Source organism: Amblyomma maculatum, chromosome 1 (genome assembly GCF_055883805.1).
Source record: "Amblyomma maculatum isolate TAMU_Amacu chromosome 1, ASM5588380v1, whole genome shotgun sequence".
Classification (NCBI taxonomy): domain Eukaryota; kingdom Metazoa; phylum Arthropoda; class Arachnida; order Ixodida; family Ixodidae; genus Amblyomma; species Amblyomma maculatum.
Window position 1 is genome coordinate 254,257,566 of NC_139344.1, and position 23,994 is coordinate 254,281,559.

A 23,994-nucleotide genomic window follows, 5' to 3' on the forward strand; every position below is an offset into this window, starting at 1 on the left:
CTGCGACAGCTCGACCAATGGGCTTCCCGAACAGGTCCTGAAGCTTTTGCTTACAGATTGCCCACGTCACCAGCTCTTGTTCGTGATTTTGGAATATTTTACTCTGAGCTTCCCGTACTTCGAAAGATGCCCAGCCCATATCTCCCTGTACCGCCTCATTTGTAGTTTTGCCGTGGGCACCTAGTGCTAATCGTCCAACGGATCTCTGATTTATTTCTAATGTCGACTGTACCTCTGATTTTAGGCACAAAACCGCATTTCCGAAAGTAAGTCCGGGAACCATAATTGCTTCCCAAATACCCCTCAAAACCTCATACCTATTGTATCCCCACAATGCCTTATGCTTCATTATCCCGGCATTCCTTCGCCATTTGGCCTTAAGTGATTGCTCATGCTTTCCAATGTATGCCAATCCTTCGTTTACCCATATCCCGAGATATTTATATTCTGCTACTCTAGGTATTTCATGGCCTTGTATTTTAAGACCCTGATCAGTTGAGCCGTTGAAAATCATCAGACCCGACTTAACTGCGCTGACACTGAAGCCTAGAGCGTCCCCTTCGTCTCCGCAATACTTAACTAGAGTTTGCAATTCTTCCAGACTCTCAGCTAGCAGCACAATATCGTCTGCATACATCAAACCGGGGAGGCGCTGCTCTACCACCTTTCCGCCTAATGTATATGACAGGTTAAAACCTAGGTTACTGTCTTGTATCGTCCGTTCCAGGTTTATCATATAAAGCATGAACAGCACCGGTGATAGAGGACAGCCTTGTCTTAATCCTTTGCATACTTCGACATCCTCCGTACTTCTTATCCCTTCCCACGTAATTTCTACTTTGTTATCCCCGTATATTTCCTGTAGGAACTCTATTATCTCATAACCGATACCTTCTTCTTTTAATATGTTCCACAGGAGTTCCCTGCTTACGTTGTCGTACGCCCCGTTTATGTCCAGGAAGGCCAAATACGGCAGAGCCCATGGGGAAAAAAAAAAATGACGTAGAACCGTAGAACAGAGTCGGTCACTCTTTCGGCTGCATACTATAGTTACGGCTGTTTATTTTTACTTTGCGATTCGACTGCTTTTTGTGGGCTACGCGATGGCCGCATCCAGCTATAGCTCGAACCTTCTGAAACGCGTAACTCACCATCCTTAAACCACACCCTTATTTGGGACATTATAGGTCTCTACCGCTCGCCTGTACTGCGTCATCAACCACAGCGCAGGACTGCTGATTAATTTTTTAATTTTTTCTAATAGGCGTAAAGCGCCAACAGGTAGCCATTGCCTGGAAACATCGTTAGTGTAGCATTACGCTCTCTACCTTGCGGGTGCCTTTCAACATGTCGCCAGACGTTCGTACTTATTTTTTTTTTCTTAAAGGGGTAGGGGCACCAAATTTTGGTGCTGTACGTTTGCGTTGTAAATAGTACGTAGCGATTTTGTAAGCATAGAGCACGGTGTTTGAAGCCCAAAAATGCAATAAATAATTTATTATCGTATTATTAGTATGCACCAGTTTCAATTCGTAGTTGCCAGTCAAGAAACAGAAGACATATCATTGAAATGTCACGGGGGCCAAAAATTCGTGACGTCAAGGAGCAGACGCGTCGTCTGCTCTGTTTGCAGTGTGACTCCGCCATATGCTCTCATGGCGCAGTCACACTTCGGTAAGAGGTGGCCAACTGTATCTAGTTCACTATAGTCAACTGCATCCGTAATCATGTTTGCGTCGTCTTGGCGACCCTGTCACGCCGCGCCAACACGAAATATTCGAGAACATGCGGTTGTCGCTTGCGAACAGCTGTCGCCGACATCTTGTTGCTCGTAGCAGTGCCGATGTCGGTGGCTCGCTTCGCTACAATATTGCCAAATTCCTATACTATGCGAGCGACTGGGAAAAATTAAAAATCGGGAGAGGCTAAGCGGCGCGCGTAAATGCTCGTATAGTTTGAATCGCACTGATCGAGGCACCCCTTTCGTGCGCCGTTTTGAGCGCCGCTTCATATGTGTGAATCGGGATCGTTTAGAGAAAATTCACAAATTATAGCGAATGAAAACGGTCATCGGGTATAGTTTTGTCAACAGTGAACTGAAATAGACAATTCCTTACATCGCAGGACGCGCGTACAATCACTACGAAGCGCCGGTGTGACCCCGGTGCGCCGAGCAATATGCTGCAAGCGGCCCGGAACAGTCGTCGGCGCTACTTGTAGAAAAAAAATTTGGCCGATTGAGGATAGTTGCCATACACACGTTTTATCGAGCTTATTTTATTATGAGATAGATAAAGCGGTGACGGAAGATTAACTTTTATTACAGCGTTGAGTCACTGGTTCCGAGTGCCGTCCGGAGAAACCGATTAGGCCTAGCGACGAGTAGGGCAGGCACAGAGCAGCGCTGTTCGGCGCGCCCGCGGGAGGCGCCGTTGCCGAAGGTTCCGCACTTGTGCAGGCATGCTACTGTTGAACGAGTATAGCAGGCAGTCCTGATAACATTTGTCTTTTCTGGCACAAAGCCGATGAGTGCTACACTGCCTCATCTGCTGCGCCGCTGGCCACTCCGGTCTCGGCTACGGCGACCGACAACGCCGTCCGCCGACCATTGCCGCGCCGTCTGCTGCAGCCTTCGAAAATTTTAGTGAATGAATATTGTCATTAAGCATAATTTTGGCTACTGTGAGCTGTCGTGCTGTCCATGCGATAGAACTGTTAGAACGCTACGGATACAAAAGAATAGCCGTAACGAGCTGACCAGCAGCATCGTCTCTTACGTCAGAAAACTGTGCAATGATGTCACAAATACTTGATTATGTTTTTTTCAGTGAACCTGCGTCACAGTCAATGCGCTAGCGATAGGTCCGTAGTACAAGAGCGAGCATTTCTACAAACTTTAAAAAGGAATTAAAATATTTTCTACGCTTCCCTTGTGTCTAACACTTCACTGTGATGGTCTTCAAGCACAAAGCAAGCTCGGACAAGCTTTGCACAACCTTGTAATATGGTGTATCTACCCCTTTAAAGGGAGTCGCCCGTCTTAAGCCTCCAGATAGCCGAATCTTTGTAGGAAGTGTACAGGATGCTATGGCCGGTGGACCCGATAGGTCACGATTTTTCATTTTGCCCCGATAAAGGCTGAATCGCATGCACGCGAAAACTCACGCGAACGCGACGGCGGCACACGTCGCGCGAAGCCTTCGCGCGAACAGAAATGCATGTGTCGCTTGGCTCGTCGCTCGGATCTGCCGAAATAGAAAATTTCGCTCGTTCGCCCGGAAGTAAGCGTACGTCACTGCCGCTCATTTCGCATGCTTTCTTTATTTTGCTGTGTTGCATTGTGATTGTGCATTACCGCGTAAACATTTCGCTTTGTACGAACAATGGTGGACAGCCAAGGATTCAAAGAACGTCTAATCGCAACCGAAACAACAATAGAAACAAGGGGTCACGTGACTATTCGTGCCGATTACAGTGCAAGTTCACACTCATTCGATACGGTTTGCTGTAAATACATTTTACTTTGCCATGTTGTCGTAAAATAACTTTAATTCTTGCAATCGTTATGACTGTTGTTGGATTTGGCAATAGTTTTGCGGCGTACTAAGCCACTATGCCAGCCAAATGCCAGCCACACAACCTTTCGCTCGGTTCGCGCTGTCGCGTGCATGCGTCTCAGTAGGCGACGGAGCGAACCATGATCGCTTTCGCCGCGCCGCCTTGTCGCTTCGCTCACTTTTTCGCTCACATGCGTTTCCCGCTTAATGCATCACTACATGCCGATTTCCGTGCGGACGCAAATGGTTCGCCGCCCAATTCTAAAAAGTCATGCTGAACTTTGTTCCACGAGGTGTCTGTGTTTATAACTAGTTGTAATGCGTCGCAATTCGTTCTTCTATCGAAGACAGTGTTTGATTGAGTGATTTGGGTTTAGATCCGGACTTTCGATTGGACCATGATACGGTCCGTGGTCTTCTCTGCGGATTCGGAGAGCTGCTCCGGATCGTCGAGTGAATACGCCATTGGAAATGTTATCTTTGTGCCGGTTCATCGGAGTAATCCGTCGGAGGTGATCAATCTTAGCGCAAGCTTGTAGCAGCGTTAGTTTCCCTTCCCGGTGGTCGCGTGTGCGACCGTGTGCCCGGCGCATCCGCTCCGGCGGCCGTGCTGCACGTTGCGGGCATTCTGGTGGCTCTCGTGCGTCGTCGCCGGCGGGAAGAGCTGCTCTGTCGATTTCCTTGGGGCCGGAGGGAAGATGCAATTTGACGCCAGGCCGGCGGCGGCTGCGTTCCCCGGCTCATTAATCCGCAGTTGAGCACTCGAGTAAACGATTGGCCCCGCGACAGACTGCCCGAGCACCGGCGGAGAAGGGTTATTGCGTTCCCCCCGCCGCTCGTTGGCCAAGTTGACGGCCGGCTCATATTGCCGCCGACCCTTCTGCCGCGCGATCGAATGTCGTCGTGGGCGCATCAACGCGCTCGGGCCTTTATCGCGTTTTGTCTGTTTTCGCTTGGCCCATTTTATAGATGGTATCAAATTTCCGGAGCCGGGCTGGTTGTTTTTGTTTCTGCTCTGAAGGCCGCGCTGCCGGCCTTTCTCGTGCCTTGATATCCGCTCGCTGTTTCCTCGCTGGGAGCAGCGATCGTTCATCCGGAACGCCTTCCTCCGCCGCGCAGCGCGTCTGCTGGCAGGTGCGCCGCCGCAACTTCGGCCGTCGTCTCCACCGGACTGCTGCTGGGAGAACGTCCTATTCTGCCACCGCTGCCAGTCTAACCGGTGCGCGTAATTTTTTGCCCTCGGCTTTCTTGGTCCGCCGCCGCTCGCCCCCTCCGAGTGCGCGGCCTCAATCTCGATGCAAATTTCTTGAGTCGGAAACGAAACTGTCGCGGCGCCGGGAGTCTGCGAGCATCAGTGTGCGCATAAGTGTATGGCATGTTATTTCCGAGTGCGGTCCCCCTGCGAGCTTTGGGGCCAGCAGGTGTTGCGCAACAGCGTGCTCGCACGTGTCCCGCCAGGTAGCGGTGGTGGAGCGCCCCACGTTCGGACCGGCACATGTCGCTAGTGTCGCGCCGCTTCCCGTCGGGCCATGAAGAGGGTCGGCTGGTTCCGCAGCTTCTCCTACAGCCCCGGCGTCGTGCCGCCCCCCAAGGTAGTACCCGCACGACAGCGGTTATTTTTGCCCCCTGGCTTCCCCGAGTCACGACATCGACTGCATGCCCCACAGCGCACGCTTGGCCGCATGTTGGCGAGGTCGATTTCAGTGGTCCGGCGATGAAGCCGTCGTCGCGTGCCGCCGTGTCGTGCATTTGGCTTTCAAGGGCGCGTCTTTCGAGCACCCTTGTGCGGTGAGCGCAGCCGTCTTCCAACGGGGGATCTAATTTTGACACCGGGTTCCGGCCTCTCCTCCCACGGCGATCAAGACCTGTAGACGAAGCAGTTGCTTCTCCGGTCTGTCTCTTTAGTTGTGTGCCACTCGTGTTCTTGGAATTGTGACGATGTACCTGAGGAGGCACCGACTCGACATCAAAATATGAGCAATGGCCGGAACTCCAGGATCTGATTTGGCTGGCTATTCGAAATCCGCGGTGGCGCGCAAGTCTGCCCTGCGAGCTCCAAATTCTCGCGAGGCGCGAGTTTCCTTTTGACAGCTGATTGCGCATGCAAGCTCGTGTTGGGGTCGAGAACCGACCACTGGCGTGAAGTGCTGAATGCCGTCGGTCTTTCTCGCTGGACATGTGCGCGCGGTTGAAATCTCGAAGGTTCATAGCCTACGACATTTCATCTGGCTCGTTCCCAAACCTTTGCTCTCCATAAAACTCGGGGCGGAAACGCTTTCATCATCTGCAGTTTTCATAGCCAGAAATTTATTTGTTTGAGAACAGATGTAAAGTAGGTTAACGCGTATTTAGATTGTGGGTTGTCGCGGTGCATGGTCGCGAAATTAGTTGAACCTAGTCGTAACGATTGAATGGGCCGGCATGCCTGGTAATGCGGTCGTCGAAGTACGCCGTACTTCCTTAAATAAAGCTCAGTAAAACTGAGTTGTAAATTATCTGAAAGGACCGTACAAATCTGCCTGAAAAAATGGAAAGCGAACACGCGATCAGTATTCGCTTGCGCTTTATTGTAGAACGCTCTTATAGTCCGTGTGTTTTGTTCATTGGTGCCAATTTTGTTATCAGTTCCCCTAATAAGATGGGGCTCACTTGTGATTGTCGCTACATTTTTTGCACATTTTAAGAGCTCTTGCTTTGCGCTGCCTTTCCAGCTGCAGGCGCTGAGTGCGTTTTAACCATTTGGCGCTGCGTAGGATGTTGTTAGGTGTTGCCATCGTCAGAGAATGGAGCTGGACGTTTAGCATAGCTGGGAAATACTGGTAAACGGCCAGGCGGGATCACTGCGCAAGCACCTGTCCTATGCTAAAGGTGGCTGTTACAGGGGCAGTTTTGATTCCAGTTGAAGCTGTGAGGGCGCTGGACATGTCATGGTGCTACACGTTGCCACTCGATCGACGAGTTGGCGTGCCAAATGACAAGTGACGCTGCATACTTTTGTAGTTGTACAAACAATGACAAACAAATGAATGATGAAAAATCCCCTAGCTCTCCTGCAGCGATAATATGTTCTATCACAAGTGCACACGAAACACGATAATGTGCCGGCCAAGTGCCCCTTAAAGGGGTATAGACACACCAAATTACAAAGCTATGTAAAGCTTATCGTGCGCTTTCTTTGCGACAGTCAAGTAATAAACTCAAGGCATGTGTAGAAAATATTTTAATCCTATTTTAGTGTTTGTGCAAATGCTCGCTCTCGCATTCTGGACCCATCGCTAGCGCATTATACTGAGATGTATATTCGCTGAAGAAATTATCAGGTATTTGACTCCAGTGCACAGTTTTCTGACGCAGGAGACGATGTTTTGACGTATACGTTGCCATCAGCCCGAGCATGCACCCTTGCTGCTGCTTGTCTGCTCCTTACAGCTCTCACATTGCGTTCGTGCATACCACCGTGACAGCGTTTTAACGCAGTCGCCAAAACTGTGTACTTGATGGCCATTTTAATTCACTAAACCCATATAGTGAAGGCTGCCGCCGACGGTCGGTGTTGTCCGTCGCCGATGCCGGAGTGGTCGGGCGGCGCAGCGCTGCACTGGCAGGTATAGCGCTGGTGGCTTGATGTGGTACTTCATGTTCGTACCAGGAAAGGCAAATGCTATCATGCGGAAGGACTGCCTGCTATACTTGTACAATAGCAGTACGCCTGCAGAAGTGCAGAGCTTTCGGCAACACCTCCCGCGGGCGCACCAGGTGACGAACCACGCTGCTCGAACCCTACCTGCCCTACTCGTCTCTAGGCCTAGTCGGTTTCGCCGGACGACACTTCGGAATTGGTCAACGCTGGAAGGTTCGCTTTTCGCCGCTGCTTTACTAAGAATTCCATCTCATGATAAAATAGGCTCGATAAGGCGTGTGTTCGGCGATCACCCTCAATCGGCGTAATTTGCTCTGCACAAGCAGCGCCGGCGACTGTTGTCGGCCGCTTGCAGCATTGCTCGGCGGGCGGGTCACCGGCGCTTCGTGATTGCGCGTGCGTCCTGCGATGTAAGCAATTGTGGATTTCAGTTCACTGCAGCCAAAACTATATATTCGATGCTCACTTCCATTTGCTAAAATTTGTGACTTTTCTCTCAATAATCGCCAGATTCGTTTACACAAAGGCGGCGGTCAAAATGATGCACGGAATCTATGCAAGCAACCCGCGAGCATTTACGCGCCCTCCATTGTCAAAGCAAGTTTGAACTGAAGGAGGGCTTCTTCGCTGTTGCATTTTTCCCAGCCCCTCGAATAGCGCAGAAATTTGGGTGAAATTATAGCGAGGCGAGCGGGTCCACAACGAGAAACACGTTCCGCGGTTGGGTGCAGTGTTGCCCAACTGTCGCAGAACAAGTTGGCGGGCACCAACGGCCTGTTTCCGAATGGTTCGTGTTGGCGCGGTGTGACAGCATCGCCAACACGACGGAAACATCATGTCGGCGGACGCAGTTGACCAACTGTTTCCGCAGTGCGACTCCGCCGCGCGAGAACAAGCACATGAAACGCACAGACGACGCGCAAACTCGTTAACGGGACTGGTTTTTGGACCACATGACATTTCAATGTTATGTTTCGTGGCTGCAAGTAAAAACCTGGCAACTACGAATCGAAACTGCTGCATACTAATAATAGGATAAATACTTACCTAATGCGATTTTGTGGTTCAAACGCACACGTTAACGTGACGTCACGCACGGGATGAAAGTGATGCAAACATCACACAACACGAATTAAAGGCCACCGCGTGTCTCAAATGACCAGTTTATGCATTAGTTGACCTAGCTGAAATATTTTTGGTTTTAGGTGGGGTTCGAACGCACGACCGTTGGTTTTGAGAGCCAGATATGCTACTGACTAGGCCCCACAACGCCCGGTTGCACAGCTTGGCAACGAGCGAGAATATGTTTACGTCGTGTGGTCTCACGTAAATAGGTTTCTTACGAATCTGTGCTAATACGCACGCGTCTCCCGGCGCGAACGGAGCCCGGTAACAGTATCGCGCTCCGGCGCGAAGCTTAAGTGTCCTCCTATAGTTTTTATTCGCTATACTGACGAGACAGGCGCGGAACGTTGAGAATATGGTAACGCAGTTCTAAAAATCAAGCCGCGTTAGATAATCCTTTTTTAACCTCAATAGCTTCTGTAGAATGTTTTTCACTGACTTTAATTTTTATTTTCCATTTGATTTCGTGAGGTCGGGGGTAGAAGCCGTCGACAGGGATGGGGAAGGTTGATCCGCATCAGGAACCGGCTTTTGATCGGGCAGGATAGGGCTCGATCGCGATATGATTAGACGTGAAGCAACGCCAGATCCGCATCGAGGTCGATCATAATCGAAAGTGCCCATGTTAGAGCGGTGCGTAACTGTCGTCAGGTAAGATGGCGACAGTTGTTCGAAGAGTACGTTGACTTTGACCCGAACTTCGACCGATAAGGTGGACATGGGGTTGAGTGCCGCATCGTGCCACGTGTGCGAATACGACAGGTGCGCTTCGACGTCCACCTCCTCTGAGCGTGTTCACCAAAAAGGCATCTCAAGCGGTCTCAGGTAACTTCAGCCAAACGTTACAGTGACTGAACTGAAAGTAACAAGCTTTTGAAAAAGACGAACGAGGGAAACTCAGGGTCTGAGAGAACGTGAAAACGCGGACAGTGTACTCGCTCGCTCTGAGATAACGTCCGAGCCCATGTCTCCGCTCCGTATCTGGTACGTGATCTTAACATGCCGGAAACAACGGTCGTGTTCGTCGAATTCCTCAGCCGCATCTGCGAAATGCCTTTTGCTTAGCAGCGGCCTTGCAGGTGTTTTATTCTTGTCTGACGGCTGATCGAGCAGCGTGTTGTAATGCATTGTGTGCACGCAGCTGTGAATTCTTCACACCGCTCGAGGCAGCCGCGTTGTTGCGGGCGAGAATGGTGTTGGCGAGGAGAGAACGAAAAAAAGACCACGTGTCGTTGCGTTGGTTGTCATGACCTCTGAAGGCGGAGCCGTCTGTTGAAATGGCGCTAGCGTCGCACTATGACTCTGCATAGACGTGAGCTGTCGCGCGGATCAACCCTCCGAGCAGTACGTTGTTGCAGTTGAATGCGTTCGCCTTTGTGCTCGTACGTAACTTGAGCAACCGCGCGTTAACGTTTCAGGCTTGCTGTGACGACAGTGCAGTCCATGCAAATGCAAAAAAAAAAGTAATAATGCTTTCTGAGGCGCAGTAATTTTTCACTCTTGATGGACCCCTTAACCGCGCGGAAGGAAGAGCCAGAGGAAGAAAGAATATTCGATCAAAATTAGAAGGGCTTCGGTTTACTGTCTACCTTTGGTTGCCGACATCGCACGACACACTTGTTTAGGGCGCATCAGAACTACTAACAGCCGCGACGGATACCTGTAAAATGCCCACAGAAGCGGCAGGCTTCCGTCAGAGACAGGCTGGCTCGCTGTGGTCTGCGGGGCCGTCCGCCAGCTGTAGCTGTGTTTACATGAATGCGACAACTAGCGCATCGCAACAGGTTCCTAGCGTATCGCATTCATGTACACAGGGGTAATGCGCTAGGAAAGCGCATCGCATTAATGCGCCAGGAAGGGCTGGATTGAGAGCGGTAAGTCGACTTTCTCCGTGCATGTAAGCCCGGTCGCATCGACTTAAAGGAGTATAGACACTTCATTTTTGAATTCGTGTTTTATCTTCTTTAATGTTGTGTGAGATATTACTGTAGATGAACTGCCTCATGACGTTCGCCTACGGCCGTTAAGTAATTTGTGATCGAATTTCTTTTCTCGCCAGAATTTCAACAGTCGAGCGATGGCTGTGACGTCATAGTCAAGTCTAGGTCACGTGAGGGATGAATAATTCAGCGATATAATTGTTCCTGTGTTGTTTTACTTCACCGGAACACTAAATCCAGTCTGTCTCAAGGACAGGAATTACAAAAGGGGAAGAGTGAGCGAATATATCACTGTTTTTTTCATGCCGTGCGTGACCTAGACGATTGTGACGTCACAGCCATCTCTTAGGTGCTGAAACCCAAACTGGTGAGAAAAGAAAATTCAGTTAAAAATTACTTAGCGATCGTAGGCAAAAACTGCGTGTAGATCCATATGCAGGAATGTCTCACGCATCATTAACATAAAGAAAAATGCCCCCCCCCCCAAAAAAAAAAAAAAATGGTGGGCGCGAGGACATACCGTGGCGCCACCTCTCGGAAGCGCCCGCGTGACGAAGTAAATTGGATAACGCGCGTTGAACGCTGCGGTAGGATGCTTTCCTCGGCTCTTTACTTGTGCGTTAGCATTACGTTCATTTGTTTATTTAATATAAACTTCGGTCTGGGCCTGCAAAAGGTTAATTGAAAGTATTAGATCCACTGATTCGGCAAGAAAGCACTGAATTAGGGAGTTTTCGAAGTTGGTGAGCTTTAACTACTGCGGCGACGACGTGCACCGCCTGTGCAGCATTGCTGTTGCCGTTATGAAAAAAATAAAAATACTGAAGCTGTCACACAACCAGTTAGAGGTGAGCGGTTACTGAATCCAGGTATTGCGATTACTCTGCAAGAGCAGCGGATCTGTCAGGTGCCTGACAGATGCTGTGGAGTAGTTCCACTCTCCCCAACAGATGGCGCCACTAGTACGGCCGTCATTGCTGGCCTTCGGAACGCGTCGGCGCGCACTGCGGACTGTTGCTGTGTATCTTGTGTAAGAATGCCGGCTGACTTTTAAACACCGCTGCTTGGATGCAGGTGTCATCTGTATTGTCGAAGTATTCTGCAAGGAAGCATAAAGCTAATGAACCTGTTGTTTATTGGCGGAAGAACAGACGATGCTTTCTACATAAGGTGCACATCATGGCCTAGCTAGACCGCCGTTTTTCTCGGAGGTGTATCACGAGTTCATGTTCCGTTGTGGAAAAATAAAGCGCTTGTGCATGTGAAGAAAGGCTATACCTCACGCACCAGCTCATTTTAGTACCGGCAGTAGCCATGGGAATGTGAGAACGACCCTGACGTTTTCTGAGGAGTTGTATATTGCGCCATTGATGCCGCGTTATTTTCGCATGGCGTTGAGTACCTTGACGTGGCTATTAATGTATATGCATTTATAAGAACTGATTGTGCAGAGAAGGAAGTCAGTGTGGGCATGTCAGTGAATTTGCTTACTTTAATTAGGTACTGTTCCCAAGATATATGCGGGCGGTATCGAATCCCGGCCTCGGCGGCTGCTTTTCGATGGAGCCGAAAACCCAGGCGCCCGTGTGCTGTGCGATATCAGTACACGTTAAAGAACCTCAGGGGGTGGGAATTTCCGCATCCTCCACTCACAGCTTCAGTCGCTTTGGGATGTTAAACCCCACAAACCAAACCACTTTAATTAGACAAGCACTGCTGCAATTGTAATAACTGCTGTTTTTATGAAACTAATGCACGGACCAATGATAAAATTTACCATAATAAGAGTTTTTATATCCCCACTTGCTTGGGCTGCCTATACAGTGGGTTCTGAATTCCGATGCAGTTTCCAGTCACTTTCGCCCGAGCGCAGGTGATTGCCGCTGAGCGCCTGATGCGGCCATCAAGCAGCTTAATAGTCTTTTGAAGCCAGGACGTTTACAGGAGGTAAAATTATACCTTATCAATTGTCGGGGATTACACGCGCGTCCATATTGAGCAGTAAATATTGTGCACAGTGTTAAATGCTGAACATTAATAATGCGTCTCAGCACGGTCCGAACATGCGTTCGCCCTCTGCGCAAGAGAATAAGAAAAAAGTTTGAGGGGACAATCAGTTTGTAATCTATTCAGTTTTACAGAAAATGTTTTCCACTGAGAGCGCAAGAGAGGGGAATTGGTAAAAAAAAAAAAAATGAGTCGACGGTTGACGGTTTGTCGAAACGTTCAAGCCAATGCAGATAGTTAGGAGGATGCAATAAATGAAATACGTGGTTAAATTAAACCTTTTTTAGCACCTACACACACACTATGAGCATTCACAGGAAGTTTTTCGGCTGTCTACATGCTCGTTGTCCCAAGCGATAGCGGATACGCCGCACCGTGCAGCCGAGTACTAGCGCGCCGAAAGCCGTGAAACTAGAAAGCCCGAAGGCCAGCGATGGCGGAAGGGTCACATGATCAGATATGGCAGCGCCCATGCGCTCGCGCTGTAAAGGGTCTATAGCACCGGCGGAAGCCGTGCCGCTCACCTGCTCCCTTGAACGTAGTAGAGCAGACAGGTTGGCCTGTGGTGAAGACGTGGATAAATTGTATGGAATGTGTGAGGAAGTGCTTCACACAGCGAATTCTTGCGCACTGACTGCCGTCATTGGCACTCCTGATTCAGGCGGATATTTGTTTTTTTCGTGCAAAGTAGTTTTGTTGACGCATATCTCGGCACATCACAACTTGTAATGTTCTATCCCTTCCTTATTCACGTACTCTGTTCATTGAAATTACTATGGCACCGCAGACGCTGCCTGAGACAACTCACCATGCATTTTGCTGCCCTTGGCGACAGACTCTTGTAGCTTACTTCAGTGAAACTTCAGCGCCAGCGCCTTCATTCAGTAGAAAGAAACCTGGCATTCGCATGAGCCTTCCTTGCTCTGTGAGAGTACTGCTCCGTGCAGAAGCCAGCATCTTTTCCATCCTGCCAACAATAGGCGCTCGTTAGCTTCACAAGTGATAAGCTCAAATTAAAACGCACGCCTCGTTCCTTTTGCTGCTACTCGCCGAACTATTTAGTGCCAACTTCATGAACGAAATCTCGCTTGCTGAAATGTCTGCTGCATATATGAGAACGACCACTCGCTTCTTTCCCCGTTCAAACCTTGAATAAGGAAGATTCCGTGGGGTTATTTCTCGGGTAGCAATGGGAGCTTGCGCCGGGTTCCGTCGCGTACGTCCGGGCACAGGGCAATAACAGACCGTGCCAACGGCTTAAATAACCTTCACCAACCTCAGCAACAATGCAAAATCAAAAGGTGCAATGCTGGTACTCGTGATCAAGCAAAACTACAGAAATAAACGCGACTATTACCTTTAAAACGCACAAATTCAATCGAACTACGCTTGTTTCACATGCAAACGAAAACGATAGTGATTTCTGGCGACGCAAAAACTTCAGGGGGCACTTTGGCTCACTAAAGTGCTTCAAGGCGGAAGCATTCCCCGCCGCGCTGCTTATAGGCATTGACTGCGAGACCGTTTGTGGTTGACTGTGACAGATGCTGCGCTTTTTCTTTGCTGTCAACCAATTTTGAACGCCGCTGATGCCTGCTGTCTATTTCTATATATGCTCCGTGGTACGGCGTTCGATGAAGAGCCAAATGAAAGGCGCTGCACGGACGCCTGGATCGAACGCCCGGCGGGGTCAGCTTGGATCTCCTGGTGACGTCATCACCAGTCATGACCGGATGTGACGTCATTATCACTTCCAGTTATTAGACATGACCGGATATGTCGACGTAATGGCATCACATCCGGTCATGACGTCACGTCCGATGGCGTCATCATGTGACAATATGGACGTCTCGAAACGTCTAACCATCACTATTGGTTAGTGATAGTTAACCATGACTCGCACTTTCTGAGTAGTCTGGTTACTGTTAGTTAAACACCCCTTAACCAGTAAGTGATAGTTACGATGACCTCCAAATGCATGGGTTCCTATGGGCATCTGCTTAACTATTTTATTATTAGTCGTAAATTATGACATCTCGAAAACCCCTTAAATCATGTTCCGATATCATCCGATTGCTTTTGATTAAGTAGCGATTCAATGGTGATTAGCATATGCCCATATAAGACATCAATCATTATTTGCAGTTCATCTCCCGAGTTGCTTAGCAAGGCAATGTCATCAGCAAATCGCAGATTACTGAGGTATTCTCCATCTGCCCTTATCCCTGGTTTGTGGGGTTTAACGTCCCAAAGCAACTCAGGCTATGAGAGACGCCGTAGTGGAGGACTACGGAAATTTCGACCACCTGGGGTTCTTTAACGTGCACTGACATCGCACAGCACACGGGCGCCTTGCTTTTCGCCTACATCGAAAAGCTGCCGCCGAGGCCGGGATTCGATCCCACGTCCTTGGGAACAGTAGTCGAGCGCCGTAACCACTGCGCCACCCCGGCGGGGCCCTTATCCCTAACTGCTCCCACTCCAAGTCTCTGAATACTTCCTCTAAACAAGCTGTGAATAGTACTGGGGAGATTGTGTCTCCTTGCCTAACACCTTTCTTTATGGGAATTTTGTTACTTTCTTTATGCAGAACTATGGTTGCTGTGCAGCCGCTATATATATCTTCCAGCACTTTCACGTACGGCTCGTCTACCCCCTGATTTCGCAATGCCTGCATCACCGCCGAGGTTTCAACTGAGTCAAACGCTTTTTCGTAATCAATGAATGCTATGTACAAGGGCTGGTTATATTCCGAGCATTTTTCTATCACCTGATTGATGGTATGGATATGATCGATAGTAGAGTACCGTTTCCGAAACCCTGCTTGATCCTTTGCTTGATTGCACTCTAAGGTTGCCCCGATTCTATTAGCGATTACCTTAGTAAACACCTTATAAGTAACAGACAGAAAGCTGATTGGTCTGTAATTTTTAAGGTCCTTCCCCTTTCTTATGAATGAGGATAATGTTTGCATTCTTCCATGGTTCCGGTACCGTCGATGACACCAGACACTGCGTATACAGGGTGGCCAGTTTTTCTAGCACGATATCCCCCCAGTTCTTCAGCAAATCTGTAGTTATCTGATCCTCTCTAGCCGATTTCCCCCTTTACATAGTTTCTAGTGCTTTCTTGACCTCGTCCTTCGTCACTGGTGGAACGTCTGACTGTTTTTCCCTACCGCCAATCTCATTACGGTCCTGACTATTTTGGCTACTGTAGAGATCTGTATAGAACTCCTCGGCTACTTTGAATATCTTGTCCATATTCGTGATGACGTTGCCCGCCTTGTCCCTTATCGCATACATTTGGTTTTTGCCTATGCCCAATTTCTTCTTTACCGCTTTAAGGCTTCCCCCGTTCTTTACAGCATGCTCAATTTTCTCCATGTTATACTTCCTTATATCGGCCACCTTGCGCTTATTGATTAGCTTTGATATCTCGGCCAATTCGATCTGGTCTGTTGGATTGGAAGCTTTCATACTCTGGCGTTTCTTAATCAAATCTTTCGTCTCCTTAGACAGCTTACCGGTATCCTCTCTAACTATCCTACCGCCTACTTCTACCGCGCACTCAGTAATGATATCTCTGAAATTATTGTTCTTTGCCTCTAGGGTAATGTCGCCATCCTCAGTTAGAGCTGAAAACCTATTCTGTAGCGAGATCCTGAACTCTTCTGCCCTCCCCCTCACCGCTAATTCGTTGATGGGTTTTTCTTACTAATCTGTTGCGTTCCTCCTTCAGATTTAGGCTAATTCGGGACCTCACCATCCTCTGGTCACTGCATCGCACTTTCCCGATTACCTCTACATCTTGCATAATGGCGGGGGTTGAACACATTATGAAGTCGATTTCATTTTTAGTCTCCCCGTTAGGACTTTTCCATGTCCATTTCCGGTTCTTCCGTTTACCTAGACAGGAAAAGTAGAAAGGTAGGCTTGAAAATCAATATGCAGAAGACTAAGGTAATGTTCAACAGCCTCGGGAAGGAACAGCAGTTTACATTAGGTAGCGAAATACTGGAAGTAGTAGGCGAATATGTCTACTTAGGACAGGTAGTAACCGCAGATCCGGACCACGAAAAGGAAATAACAAGAAGAATACGATTGGGATGGAGCGCATTTGGCAAGCACTCGCAGATTATGACTAGCAGCTTACCGGTATCGCTCAAGAGGAAAGTATACACCAGTTGCATCTTGCCTGTACTCACCTATGGGGCTGAAACGTGGAGGCTAACCAAGAGAGTTCTACTTAAGTTGAGGACAACCCAGAGGGCTATGGAACGAAAAATGGTAGGGGTAACATTAACAGATAGAAAGCGTACAGAGTGGGTCAGAGAAATAACTCAAGTTACCGACATTCTAGTAGAAATTAAGAAGAAGAAATGGACATGGGCAGGACATGTAGTGCGAAGAGAGGATAACCGATGGTCGCTGAGGGTAACAAACTGGATTCCAAGGGAAGGAAAGCGTAGCAGGGGGCGGCAGAAAGTTAGGTGGGCGGATGAGATTAAGAAGTTCGCAGGGGTCAAGTGGATGCAGCTAGCACAGAACCGGGTTAAGTGGAGAAATATGGGAGAGGCCTTCGCCCTGCAGTGGGTATAATCAGGCTGATGATGATGATGATATAAGACATGCACCCGAAACGCGGGCACATTTGCTAACGACAATATGAGGCCCTAAAACCTATTTTCAGCTGTCGCGGCGGCTCGAGCGACGCAGTTCCAACTTATTAGAAATTTTTCGGTCTGTCACTGTCGCTCGCCGCTCAGTTCGCACAATCAATGCATGTGAATCGGCCTTTAAGGGGGCCGGTACCATTATAACCGCCCCTGTACTCGTAGGTTTAAGTTTCTGAAGTGTGTGAAGCCGTGTCTTCCAAAGCTAAGGTTTAGTCCTTTGTGTAGACATTTTCCCACCACATATAAAAATTTCATTCGAGACAAAAAAAAAAAAAAAAAAAACTGGTCATGGGACCTCGATTACAGTTCCACACACCCATATATATATATATACACACACGCCTCTGAACCGCGAAGTTATGGTGCTTGCCTGATTATATATGTATATGGGTGCGTTCAGGTGAAAACGGTAACCGAGGTCCCATTACTTTTTTTTTTTTTTTGCTTTTGGTAAAATATATATGGTGGGCAAATGTCTCGAAACAAAGGTGTGAACCTTAGTTTTTCAATATATGCAGTAGCTTTAAAAGTTATTAAAACAGTTTTCTTGCCGCTCATCATTTGTTAAAAAATCGCCAACGTTGCTCCACGAACAACCCGCTGCAAAAAAGTCGATTCTCAATCCTGCATGGCGAATGGCGAATGTTCTTGTTGACAGAGCTATCTAGGCTAGTCGAAGCGACAAAACACAAAGCGAGCCCGCCATCGGTCTCGCATTCGTTTTGCCTCGCCTTTCTGGGCTACATAGCATCTTCGACAAAAATTTCCCGGGATAACCGCAGAATCTGCATTGGAGAAATGCGTAATCCTAAGAGTTGCTGTGTTGTCCGCGAGATGTCAACGGGGCTCCATGAGGGACAGATACTGCGCATTTCCGTTCGTCTAAAACAGTTATAGAACACCGGGGAACTTGATGCGTTCAACGGAACGCATGGTTGTGTTCGACAAGGGGCGCGTAAAAGTATGCGGCTCAAGGGTTTCGCTTCTAAGCGCCATATTTGGGCTCGTTGCGCATCTCCAGCGGCACCAGGCCGCTGGTTGCACGACCACGAGGCATGGTGCCGCGGTCGCCTGCGCAATCTGCCGCCGTGCAAATGAAAGTAAACGAAAACGCTTCTGATCTGCTTGCAACACCCATGGATAGTATACGTTTAGCATACGGGTGGTAGATGGGCGGCGGTGACCGCAAGAAGTCTGGCTGCACTGGTTAAAACAGGAAGCTGTTTTAAAGTTCGCATTTTTTTATAGTATACATTTCTGAACGCTTCTTTCTTTGCATTTGATTGTCTCCTGAGCACAAGGGCAGCAGCCCTCGTTCGCGCTCGATCGCGGCTGTGTAGCAAATGCCGCATCTGCGTTGAATTCGATCTCGATTTTGCGTGTCATCGAGATCGAATTCAACGGTGCTTCTTGACGTTTAAAGTATGCCCCGCACTACGTCATGCAGATGTCTAGACATTCATTTCTCGACTGTTTTTAGTATCCGTATGTTTCCTCCAAATCATTCCGGTCCTGAGCATAGTACCCGCGCCTGTAGTAGTGGAACTCGTCTAATGTGGCACGAAAATCGGCTTATCTATCTTGTGCGCCCGAATCTGGAGCTTGCATCATTAGTGTGGACCGGATATCAGTTTATCGGCGTGCTCAGATCCGTGCAGAGTATCATTGTTCTCCAGGCTAGCATAGCCTTTCGGGTAATTACAAACTCCGTCGCTCATTTATAGCTATCTTACAACGGAATGTGTCCGCTACCTTCTGAAGACCCCTCCCGCTTTTCCTGCCGATTTATGATAAGCCTCACCCCTGCACGGCAGGACTCTAGTTCAATTCATCCGTGTTTCCGCGTGCCATCGTGGTTTGTAACGGCCTTTTCGACCTTATCACAGCGGTTTCCAGTCACGAAACACCCCGGGCCGAGCTGCATAAACATCATTGCAATTAACAGCCTGCCTCGTTGCATCCCCTCCCTCGCCCCGAATATTTTGTTTCGTTGTTTCGCTGTTCTGTTGTAGCCGTTCGAGTTCCATTTAGCTTTATATTTTGCTACCTGCGTCTTTAGTTACTTTTACCTTGTTCTGCATTTGTTTTCTTCTTTTGTGTGCGTGCGTGCGTGCGTGCGTGCATGCATGCATCCTGTGGGCTGTGGACTTGTATTATGCCCCGTGTGTTCTGCGTGATGTGCTGTGAATTTATTCTGACCTTGTATTTTCTTTTAGTTTATTATTTTTTTTTTTTTTTCATTGTAGTTAGCGCTATTTTTGCGTTTATTCTGTTTGCAATGAAGTTGCTTCTTTCCGCTTGCTTTGCTTAGTGCCCTCTTTTGTTCATATAAGCTGCCGCGGCTATAAATAAATAGCCCGGTTGTTATCCATGTTGTAAAGACGATACACCCCCTTTACATTAAGCGTCTTTCCTCCCTCGATTCAATATTCGCCCTCGCGCTTTTTTACGATTAACCCTTTCTAGACAAAGGATCGAATAGGTGGTTCTCCAGCATTTAAGGACCAGACGGAAAAATAGAAGCGCGAAAACGAAACGGGAGAAATAGTCGCAGTTCGTAGTTTACGCCGGTTGCAGCTCAGAGCCTCGTGATAAGCCTAGAACTGCGTGTCGTCGACTGATCTTTGCAAGAATTCCTAATTTGCACTGTTTTTGCGGCGCATGATTGGTTATTGTGCAGTTAATTTTGTACTCTCGTGGTGACGACGGCAGCTTGGCTTCGTTTGGACGCCTTATATGCACGCCATGAGGTGCTTGGGCTCAAATTGTTTTTGTTTATTCCTTTTTTTCGCGACGTCCTCGTGTCTCATAATAATTTGCACGGGTAGCGCTACCCTCGGGAAACACTGCCCCGATGTTTCCCCGCCCCGGTGCAGTGGTTAGGGCGCTCGACTTCTGCGACCGAGGATGCGAATACCCGCCGCGTCAGCTGTTTTTCGATCGAGGCGAAAAGAAAGCGCCCTATAAGGTTGTGCGATGTGAGTGCACGTTAAAGAACCCCATGTGGTCGGAACTTCCGGAGCCCTTCACTACGGTGTCTCTCATAGCCTGAGTCGCTTTGGGACGTTAAAGCCCAGAAATCAAACCAAACCTCGCCAAACACCGTAACGGTTTTTGATGTTTTCGAAGGCTCATCCCTAGGGATTGCGGAAGGGGAAATGAAAAACCGCATTGAATGGAATGTGGTCTTTATAGCATTGTTTCAGCAGCTCAAAGCGAAGGATTGCCGGTTTTCTTATTTTATCAGCCCCTGTCTGCTTAACTGCATAGTTCTCGCCGGCAAACTGTGGACGAGTTGCATTGTTGCGGGGTTCATCGTGTGGCGCGTGGCTGGCGGGCTAAAATAGCTGCATTTGGCGCGTGCCGTCCCACGCGGAGCGATCGAATATGGGTCGTGCGTGCACGCGGTTTCAGTGAGCGTGATTGGCCGCTGTTTTCTGCACTGGGCGCAGGGCGGCACGGACCCGGACGACCAGACCCCGAGCGGCAGCCAGGGCGAGCCGGCGGCATTCACCGAGTGGCACGTCCCCCTGGCGTCCCGCGACGGCTCCGGCGGCCGGCGCCAGGAGCTGCTGCCGGCCGACCTGAGCCCCGGCGGAGGAGGACCGCCCGTGCCGCCTCTGCCCTCGCCGGGCAACAAGCGGCGCGGCACCTTCCGGTGAGTGTGTGACACACCTTTGCGCGTTCGGATTGTGCGAAGTTATCGCGCGCGTGTAACAGCGGTCGCGCTATTGCACACCTTTGTGCTCGTCATCCTGTATTGTGTGACTTTTTCTGGCTTGAGTCACCAACTAGGGTTTTGCTAGTACTTTGCTGCCACGTACAGCTGTATGACGGAGGACATTACGCTGGGTGAAACGACTTCGTAGTTCGTCCTAACCGAAAATTTCCCCGTTCACCTGCTGGCCTCTGATGATGTCGTACAGGTAGGCTCGAGATTGGGCGCGCACGTGAAAGGTGTGCAAGTCCCAGAGGGTTTTTTTTATTATTTATTTATTTTTGTTTCGTTCGCGGACGCTTTTTTTTTTTCTTTTGTCCATAAGGTGCGGGGATCTTTTTGTTTATTTGTGTAGGGCGAAGTGCCGAAAAATATTCTCGTTCACTAACTGTATTGCTTGCATATCTTTCTGAGGACATTTGGTTTGTGTAGTCGGGGTCTTCAGCACTAGTTATCAGTAGTTTAGCACCGTACTCCTCGAAGCCTTTCGTCCTTTAAGAAGACGCGCGGTGCGATCTCAGTCCTCAGCTTCTTGTGTCGGCAGGAGCGGAGGTGCTTATGCACGGATTGACCTTTGTTTTCGTTTCGACATGCGCTGAAAGCGGAACTGTCCAGCGTGGAATTGAGGACGTTGACGTCTTGCGGAGGAAGCGTTGTTGTGGCAGTCAGCAGTAAAAGAGAATAGAAAAACAAGTTGTTTGTCTTTCTATTGCAGTTATGTCGCCTTTTTTTTTTTCTTTTTTTTTTTTTTTGAAGTTACGTTACCTTTCCATTTTCCTTGCGTTTTTGTGCGCCTCTCCTTTTTATTTCAGTGCTGCCGCCTTTCCATGTTTTTTTTTTTTTTTCAATGCGTAAGTGGGTATGTTTTCAAGGTTATAGTATCACCAGAAGTTTGTCGGCAGGGACAAGACAGTGTTTGTAACATTTATTCTAAACTAGGCATTGCTTGCCCCATTTTTGATGGTCACTGCTGATTCTGCTTTCGCATTAGCGGGCAAGGTAGGCAAAAGTCACGGGCAGTAGCTTCTGCAGCCGTGCAATTCTGTGGGTACTCAGGTTCATGGAGTACGTCGTCGCTTGCGGACATGCAAGCCGAACGTGGATGCATTGGCGGAGCCGCACAGTCAACGTAAAAAATTCCTACGCACACAAATGCTGTTTGCAAGTACCGCCGTCCCCATGAAAACTGGGCAGGGCTCGCGCTGGTTTTATTCACTTCAGTGCAATGGCTGCGCGGCACTGGCATAAAGCGAGGAGTTGTCAGTTCCTTTTTTTCTTTTTTTTTTTTTTTTCCCCCACTGAATAATGCGGGCGTGTAGCTATTCATTGTAGCCCGCCGAGCTTGGCGATCTCATTGATGCCCGTGTAACGCTGGGCCTTTCCGAGGGTTTTGAACCCATAATCTATCGACTCATCACTCGGCGGAGTGTTGCTGATTACACGGGCGTCTCCCAGGGTCGTCGGCGCACTCTTTCGAGTGCGCGGTGTAACGCGGAACTCTCTCGATATTTCGACCTTCGGGCGGCACTGCCACTCACTTGGCCGTTGGTGAAAGCTCTTGCGCTGCTGAGACGTTCATAAACCGCACTACGAGGGGAGGACGAAGACGCACAACGATGTGCGCTCATGACGGCACGCCGCAGAATGACATTCTGTACAAGCAACTTTTCTTTTGTCTGGTAACAAAAGCGGCGTTTACATAGACCAGACAGGAGCGTCTTGAGTGGAGTTATCGGGTCGAAAACCGGTTACGGGGTTTATGTAAACGCTGTCGGGTTGGGTCGAGAAGTCGACTTGAGTCAACTGCGGCGCAGAGGGGTGGGTTGACTGAATTCCTTCCCCTCAGCAGGAAGCATGTAAATGGAGTCGGGACACAGTGGGAGAGGAGAACAGTAGGAAAAATGCTAGAGATGCGCGGGGAAAAAAAGCGGAATCGGGTGCCGTCTGCTAGTTCTTCGCCTCGATGCGAGGTGCAGCCGCGACTGCCGCTCGTCCACCCTACGCTCGTCCAGAGCCAGTTTTGCGCTCGTCGGATCGGGTTCATGTAAGCTCGTTAGGGCCGAGTCCACTCAACTCCTCAACTCGGCCCGCGCTGTCGGGCCCATGTAAACAGGGCAAAAGATACCTAGGTCGTGACGATATTGCACCAAACGGAATCTTGGTCTGCTAGTGTTAAGTGCGCCCGCACTTACCTCATTCCTCGGCGTGCGCGCGAGAGAAAGCTGCCGCCGCTACCTCCACTTCCTGGCGAAAGAGCTGGCCTCGAACGCGATCATCAGAAGTCGGTTTCTGCCGCGCGGGGAAAGAAAAAAAAAAAAAAGGAAGCTGTTTCGTCCCGTTTACTTACGGTGAAATCTCGCAGTATGACGTAAGGCATACCTGCGCTTCACGTTACTGGGCGAAATGTTAGTATGCTTCGCAAGACTTCTTTTCCTGCAAGACTTGGGATGCGGGGCTGGGCGGACGCATGGGCCAGTAGTGTTAACGATTTCACTCGAGGGAGCCGTTCCCAAGCGAACCGCGCGCGAATGGCAAGTTTCGGGGGCTTCTATAGATGGCGCCAACAAGAAGCATCAGAAATCTCATCCCGACATCGCTCGATCGAAATATGGACGGTACGCAGAGTTAAGCAGTCTCTTTATAGCTGCTTAAGATGCCCCCCCCCCCCCCCCCCCTTCTCGTTTTCATTGTCTTGGCAGTGCTGTGTAATGAGTGGCTCTCCGGCACGTGTACACCAAAGTACCTTGGACCTCTTCCTGAAAAAAGTTCTAGGTCTGCCATTCACGGTGTTGGTGAAATGCGCATTGGGGGCCACTTCGGGGATGGCAAATCGGTTGCCACGATGTTCTCTGCCGTTGTCTACATTGGTTTCTTCACGGCGAATTTAGGCGATGATTATGTGTCGGCGCGATACTTAGCGTTGTCCAAGTTGGGCGGCGCAGCGTCATAATGTTTTTTGGCGAATCAAAGTTGAAGCCCAGGTAATTTCGTGGTATGTATACTGTGCGCTCGGTCGCGCGCAGTTGGAGCAGGTAAAACGCGCAGAATTGCTTAGGCAGCTCAAAGGCCAGTTGTACGGCAGACTGCACCTGGAGACTTTCCGTCCCAGTGCGAGTCGAAAAATCGCAACGGTGCAGCAGTCCGTTTGCCACCGTTCCGACCGAGATCGATTCAGCGCCGAGCGGGGGCTACTCAGCGCGGTTATTGGTACAGTATATATAGCTCACTGCAGGTGTCGAGGCGTATGCACAAAACGACGACCGTGGGAAAGGGCCGCGTGGCGCGCGTATGACTGGAGAAGCCCAACCGCGGTGGGATTTTTGAGCGGC

General features: G+C 49.3%; 1 protein-coding gene across 4 annotated transcripts in view; it reads left to right on the forward strand.

Annotated features, from left to right (window-relative positions):
• Window positions 1–23,994, forward strand: part of trio (trio Rho guanine nucleotide exchange factor) — a 294,295-nt gene that overhangs the window by 182,180 nt on the left and 88,121 nt on the right. For all 4 annotated transcript variants that reach the window (XM_084590873.1, XM_084590874.1, XM_084590876.1 and 1 more), the window contains exon 36: window positions 20,400–20,605. In XM_084590873.1, the coding sequence (XP_084446999.1) occupies window positions 20,400–20,605 (206 nt within the window). The remainder of the gene's footprint in view (window positions 1–20,399; window positions 20,606–23,994) is intronic.